This window comes from Phalaenopsis equestris, unplaced genomic scaffold, assembly GCF_001263595.1.
Source record: "Phalaenopsis equestris unplaced genomic scaffold, ASM126359v1 Scaffold000180, whole genome shotgun sequence".
In the NCBI taxonomy this organism is placed as follows: Eukaryota; Viridiplantae; Streptophyta; class Magnoliopsida; order Asparagales; family Orchidaceae; genus Phalaenopsis; species Phalaenopsis equestris.
The window spans coordinates 1513269-1520844 of NW_018164622.1; the positions used below are offsets into that span (position 1 = coordinate 1513269).

At 36.4% G+C, this 7576-nt stretch overlaps 2 protein-coding genes across 2 annotated transcripts in view; one reads left to right on the forward strand and one right to left on the reverse strand.

The window, feature by feature from the left end:
- Positions 1-573: 573 nt before the first annotated feature.
- LOC110022295 (cationic amino acid transporter 5-like) lies at positions 574-1600 on the reverse strand (the record flags this gene model as incomplete). The annotated part of the gene is given in 1 exon segment (XM_020721165.1): positions 574-1600. A coding segment is annotated over 1 exon segment (971 nt), but the record flags the coding sequence as incomplete, so codon positions are not given.
- Positions 1601-3466: 1866 nt separating this feature from the next.
- Positions 3467-7576, forward strand: part of LOC110022260 (katanin p60 ATPase-containing subunit A-like 2) — a 28988-nt gene continuing 24878 nt past the window's right edge. Inside the window, exon 1 of the mRNA XM_020721106.1 lies at positions 3467-3685. Coding sequence (XP_020576765.1) covers positions 3467-3685 — 219 coding nt within the window. The remainder of the gene's footprint in view (positions 3686-7576) is intronic.

A 7576-nucleotide genomic window follows, 5' to 3' on the forward strand; every position in this document is an offset into this window, starting at 1 on the left:
ATATATAATTTTAAATGAATGATAGGTGGGCCCCGGTCATTTTTGATGTGCTAAATATTCGAGTACCACATTCTACAAACGCCCATGAGAGAGGACTTAATTATTTTCTATGATATCTTTTAATATGATTTTTTCACTATAATATTATATAAGTGAATATTAAAATTTATTTGTAAAATATTATTTCAGAAAAAATCCTATAAAATAAAATAAAAAATTATTTGTTAATAAATTCCGAATAAAACTTAGGGTATATTTGGGGCAGCTGCAGCTTATTGGATAATCTGCTGATAAACTAACTGGGTGCAGCAGTTATTATAAATTTTTATTTGTTTTAAAAAATGAGACCCAACCCAAAAACTCCCACTTGAAAACTCCCTTAGTGTTTTTTACATACATAACACCCAAAAAATTACTATTTACAAATCTAACCTTCTATAATTCATTTTTTTCATTTTTAATGTAATTATAAAAAATTGTAAGTAGTTATTCCTAAAATTTAATTCAAAATTAGTAATATCGCTTAGGAAATTTGTTAAGAAAAAAATATTAATATAATATTTCCATGAATACCTCTGCATCATACTGAGGGAGAGCGCCATCAAGCAATAGATAGCAGTGATAATCGTCATCGACCCGAGCAATCCCAACGGAATATCTCGCGACGGATTTCTCGTCTCCTCAGCCATGGTGGCGATATTATCAAACCCTCCGTACGCAAAATACACTATCGCCGCCGCTCGAAAAACACCCTCAACTCCAAACGGCAAAAACGGCGATAAATTCTCCGTTTTCGCGTGAGCGAATCCCGCTATTATGACGAACAATATCACCACCACATGTATCGCGGAAGCAACCCAGTTGAAATAAGAGGTCTTCTTGGTGCTCAGCACGGCGATCGCCGCCGTCAAGAACAGAACCACGACGGCGATCGGATCCAGTAGATTGAAGTTTTCAGCGAGATCTGTGCTTATGCGAAGCGAATTAGGGGGGCGATTGATGAGAGTGGCGAGGTAGGAGGTCCAAGCCCTGGATACAGCGGCACCGCCGATGATCATTTCGAGGATGAGATTACCGGCGGCGATGAAGGCGGCGAAATCGCCGAGTTCGACGCGGAGGTAGGCGAAGGATCCGCCGGCGACGGGGATTTCGACGGCGAATTCGGTGTAGCAGAAAACGGAGAGCATGGCGGAGATACCGGAGATGATGTAGGAGAGGAGGATGGCGGGGCCGGCGTGTTGGTGAGCTTCTTGGCCTGTGAGGACGAAGATTCCGGCGCCGATGACGGAACCGAAGCCGAACCAGGTGAGATCCCACCAGGAGAGGGAGCGCTGCATATCGTGCTCGCTGCGGCTGCGGAGGGTGGTGAGTTCTTCGGAATCGGTGGAGCGGGCGAGGAGGCGGGCGAGGAGGCGGTGAGGGGTTTGGGAGAGGGAGGAGAGGTAGGAGGACCAGCTGCGGAAGGAGGGTTCGGGGAAGAAATCATCGCGGCGGAATCGAAAGTAGGAATCGGGGAGGTGATCTTGCTTAGTGTTATCGGCCATTGAGGGATATGATTAGAAGGAGTCTGAGGGGGAGCAGGTTTTTGGAGGAGCGGGCAACAGAGTTAGCCGCTCTTATAAGAAATTGAATTCGTTGTGACAATTTAAAAAAAAAATGGAAATTTTCCTAATTTTTTATGACATAATAGTATGCCACAATTCTTATATATTTATGAAAATTTTAAATTTTTACACACACACACACTATATATATATATATTTATATTTATTTATTTATTTCAAAAGGAACTATCACAGGCTATTATAGGAGCTTCCAGTCATTTTTACTGTGCCTAACAATTTGAATATTATCTTCTTAAGGCTAATTGTGTTAGAGGGAATTCAAACTCCCGACCTGAGATATTTTATACATTGGATGCCAACCAACAAACCGCGCGAAACACATAAATATTTAAAAAAAAAAAGTTGATCCCGATCAACCCCATAGTCTGACAGAGGGGCAGATCCCCTTTATAAAAAAATGTGCAATTCAATCATACGAATGGATCGAACCCCGATCCGAGGGACTTACACCAAAGACAGTAACCAATGAGTCAAGCTAAGACACTGACAATATTTGTGTGTGTGTTGTTTTATCTATGAATTTAAAAAAAATCTCTTTTACTTTTTTAATGAAATAGCTATATTTTTTAAGTGATATGGAGGTTCTGAATGGTGTGAATCTAAAAAAATAAAGGGAATAATTACATATAGACCAACCAAAATATTAATATTTACAATTAAACAATGCTGGTGTTTTTTTTAATAACCAAGTCGATGTATTTATGCGCACCACAATCAAATTATTGTGATTTGATAAAAATAAAAAATATATGAATTTGGGTTTTACCATGTACTCTGACATTCAAGAGAGAATTTGAAAAATGGAAGAAAGAGGAGGTTATATATGAAAATATATAAGAACTTGGGATAAATTTGTAAATTTTCCATTTTCTTAAAATAAGGAGCTTTAAATGTAAATATATTTTATATTACAAATTACAATCATCTTAAATTAATGACAATTTTAATCATTATCATTATGATTTAATTACATTATCAAAACTCTAATTTATTTTCTCAAGAAAAGGTCAATTTATTAGCAACTCAAATAATTTTTATTAAATTATTTGAAAAAAAAATGAATTTTGCCCATAATCTAAGCAATGCTAGAAATAGAAAGAAATTGGAGGAAGTCTTAATATGAAATAAAAACAAAGTAAGAATTATTAATGAAATAATTTTAATAAAAAATTCTAATTTTTTTTTATCAATATTGCTTTGATTTTATTCCGTGTGTCCATGGAATTACTTGATATGTATATTTATATATAATTGTGACATTGATGCGCACTTAAAAATCATATTAATCTACATGAATATTGAGGAATGATTCAAAAGTTAAATTTTCAGATGGTACACTTTTATTTAGGATAAATGAAGTGTCATAACGAGACAACCCAAATAATATTAAAAATAATCGGATATAAACCTAAATGAGTCCAGATCATGCACTTGAAGCAAAATAGAAGTTTTCGAATATATTTTGAGGGACCAAATGATCTCCAAATATGACAGGTTTATTTTCAAATGAAGCATCTCGAAGAGACAATCCAACGAGCCTAAGATCATTTAATTCAGATATTATTAAGTCATTCAAATATTCATAAAGTTATATCTAATCGAGTGAACCATTATGAGTAGTCTAGATTCTTGCAATATTTTAAATGAATGTCACTCACAAAAACTATAAATAGACCTCTACTTTCTTCATGAAGAGGAACTAGTCCCAAACCTTGATCTGGACCTCGTGGAGAAATTGAAGGGGCTCCAAGCTCTTAAGAGTTTCTGAGCTCCACCACCGCGAGTCCACTGTGGTTGAGCCATCGCCATCATTGTGCCACCATTGCATGGGCACCACAGTTATGACGCTAGACTACCACCCTTTGGTCTCCGTCATCGTTGGATCATTCTTGTCTGATCACCACCATCAAAGCTACCAGACAACCATCGTCTGGTCACATCCATCGTTAGAAAATCACCACTCAAATACCATCATCGTCTTCGTCAAATCACCGCCAGAACACTGTTGCCTGAAAATCACAGCCAGACTACCATCATCTGTTCGTCACCGCCATCAAACGGTTAGTCAAGTCGCCATCACCACTTGACCATCACTGCATGGCCACAACTGTTGTCGTACCCATATCACAGTAGCCTTGTCATGTTCATGTGAATCAACATAGTTTCTCGAATCGACTGATGGAATTCTGTGTTGAGTAAGCACAATTCCCAAGTTGATTTATCAAGTCCCCAAATATGATTACAGGGTCATTTTGTTGTGAATCGAACAAGTGATGGTTGTGTTAATAATATATTTTCTTGATTATTTGGTTTCTCTTTTATTATTAGGCTAGTGATGCTGCTTAATCAATATTAACGACAATTAATTGTTTTATCGAAAGAAATTTCGTATTTGACATAGGCAAAAGAAACCCAAACGATTATGATTCATTGGAAATAAAATTCTATTACAAGTACATAGCATTTTTATGGATAGAGCACTTTGAGATCTTACATGCTCCATATGCAACGTACTTCTTATCATATGTAAGTTGGCATATTGCATGCACCTTGGGTGGCTCGTTTACTTATGATGAATTGTCCAATCTATGTCTGATTGAGCTTTCCTACGACTTATTTTTGCATGGTTGGATCGACATGCTTTAACACGATATATCCATCCCTAAAGATGTTTTCCCATACTTTCTTGTGATCCTTCTCTTGATCTCCTCTTGCTTGAGGACTAATATGACGTGATTTTCTTCCATTGTGTTGAGGAGAAGTTCTAACACTTCTTTGTTGGCATTTTGTCATTCACCCAGACTGTCTTCATCAAATTTCGACGTTGTAATTAATATGTTGCTGTAGAAATTGTATTCTACAATTAATAGTATGGTCGTCCCTGATGATGATGTTCAAATTTTCCATAGAACAGACCAGAAGAGGTCGACTCAGCTTCCTTTTGCACTCTTAATATTTTTTTCTCATTAAATTAAGTATTATTTTGCTTTTCGATTTGTTCATGGGTTGTGGGCGAAGACGAGCTTGAGGCTGATCACCTGGCTTTGGCAAAAGTCCTTGGCGCCCTGGTCAGAGAATTATGTTCCTTATCATTGGTAATTAAGGGTAAACCATATATACTTATCAGTATGTCCGTATGAAGTTGTGGAAGACCTCGGTGGTAATTCCGGCGAGTGCTTTGGTTCAATCTACTTGAAGAAGTAATCTATTGCTGCCAACATATATCTTCTTTATCCCTTTGAAAGTGGAAATGATCTGAGGATGTCGAGTTCTTAGATAGTGAATGGCGATGGCCACTGGTTGGAGATAGTTTGTAGCTTGTGTGATGGCTGGTGTTACATCGAAGCAAATTTATGACAATATTTGTATCTTCATAAAAATTCTTCCTTTCTTTTTTTGAGGGACGGCTAGAAATATCGTTATCGTTATACTCAGCAAGCTTAATTTTTTCCCCTTCAAATAGATTATGTATTCATCATAATGAGCTTTATGGAGAATTCCTTGAATTTCACCCTCACTTACACACTAATGGAACAATGATGTTGTTAACCTTCTCAAAAGCTTGCCTTCCAATGAGAGGTATTGGGCAGCTTTGAACTTGAAGCATCTCTAATTGGTTACTTTTTTGGGGGTTTCCCATTTTCAGGAAGTAAATATACAAAATCAATGAACTTTTTGCTCTCTGAACTTCTACTTCTATTTTTTTGGGTTCTTCATTAGTAATACTGATAAGTTCTTGCAGTGTTCCTCTCTCTAGACGTCTGCACTTAGATAAGAAGTTGGTCACTAGATTACCCTCTCAATGAACATGTTTGATCATGAAGTGTTCAAAATTCTCTATCTCTGTCTTTGCCTACATGTAATACCTCTCTATCATTTCTATCCTAGCCTCAAACTGCTCATTCATCTAGCTAACTACAAGGTATAAGTTGGACCTCGCGAGGTGTCATGCGCCTACCCATTAGTGAAATGTAATCCTATTATCAGGGTTTCATATTCATCTTAATTAATTATAACTTCAAATTCTACCTCTACTAAGTGATAGAAGTAATCTCCATTTGGGCTCATTAAGGTGAATTTGAGTCATGCTCTAAGTATGATTTGATGTTCGACGTGTAAGGTTTAGGTTGGTTATGGAGCCGCTGCTTCATCTTTGGGATAGTCAGATTGGGTAAAATTCTTTAAGAAGTCTGCCACCGCTTGTGTTTTAATTATAATTCTCAAAACAAAAGACACATAAAATATGTTGAGCTCTACCGTCCATTCGAGGAGTCGATCGGAATATTCTCACTTGGTAGGACTGCCTTAAGGAGAAGGTTGGAGATCACTCAGATCAGACAAATTTGAAAATATGGAAGTTTGTGTGATAAAACAGTAATAACATGCATTAATTTTTCCGTGATAGGATACCCGTGTTTCGCGCCCCCCCCAGGACTCAGCTAATGTAATAGACTGAGAATTTCTTTCCTTGCTCCTCCTAGATCAAAATTGAGCTTATCGCTTCGAGACCGACTCTTAGGCGAAGTGAGAGTTATTGGGTTGACTTTGGCTTTAGAGAAGGGGTAGAGAAGCTAAGTCAACAATGAGTGGAGCAATGATGATGACTTTGTTATAGGAGTTTATATCGGCAAGTAGTTCTTTGTAGATGAAGGATATTGACAGATATTGTCAGCTCCTAATGCCACAAACTCTTTAAGCTTATTAGATGTAATCAGTTCTTCGATTAGGTTTTAAAGGTGACATCACTCCTACATATCATGTTTGTGGTCCCAATGGTAACCTCCTGCCTTCATATGTGGTGTCTTCTTGAAGTACTCTTTATTTTGAATAACTTTCACTATTTCTGCCAAGAAGAACCATAGAGAAGTTTATTGAGGAAGTTCGTGGGTAGGAGGCGGCTTTTTCTCCTCATTTTGTTCACTCAGTTCTCGTGGGATCTATCACAGTTTTTTGACGGGTAGACCCCATATCTGCCAATCAAAGGTTTGAGAGCAGTCTTGCACCTCCCATTTTTATTCTATTTTTTAATTTTTTTAAAAATCAAATGAGGACCAGTCGGCCAACCAACCCAATGATCAAAACCAACAGACCGGAAAGACTAACCAACTTAGATCAGACCAAGACCGACCGATACTCAAGACCCAACCGACACTCAGCACCAAATCATCGACTCGACCAAAGACCAACTAATAGAGGCTGACTGACAGGAGAAGTATCAATGATATAAATATCATTTAACAATTATTTCAGTGCCATTTAAATAAAGTAAAATTAAATATAATAGGAGTTACAAAATTTAAGATCACAATACTTATTAAATTTCTCTCTATTAGAGGATAATTAAAATAAGAGAAAGAAATAATAAGAGAAATAGTAGAGAGATATTTAAGAATGTGTCCTTATTATCATCATTATATTTTTCCTTCTTTTTTTTATTTAATAAGTTACAAGTCATGTACTATATTTATTTTGAAATAAACTTAATAGCTAAAGTGTTTATATTTATTAATTTTTTAATAGGATTTTCTCATTCAAATTTTGTATTATCAAAATTGAAGCTTCTAGTTATTACTGGTCAGTTCTTATGTCGCACCTGTCATATATAAAAGGACATTAATCCTATAAAAATCCCTAACAAAATTCTACATGAGAAAAAGTCATTTTTCTTTCCTTTGTTTTTAATGGGATTTGCTTTCATGCATCTCTCTCCACAAGTAAATCATATTGCAAAAATAAAGAATGATGATATTTTGTTCATAATGAGAGTGGGGTGTAAACCGGTAAAATATTTCGTCCGATAAATCAAACGCTTTGAATGAATACGTGGACCGGTAAAATATTTCGTCCGATAAATCAAACGCTTTGAATGAATACGTGGATCGCATCAGATCGTGTGAGTCCGGTATTTACTAGTGTTCAACTCACTCAATTTTTTTTTTTTTTTTTTTGAG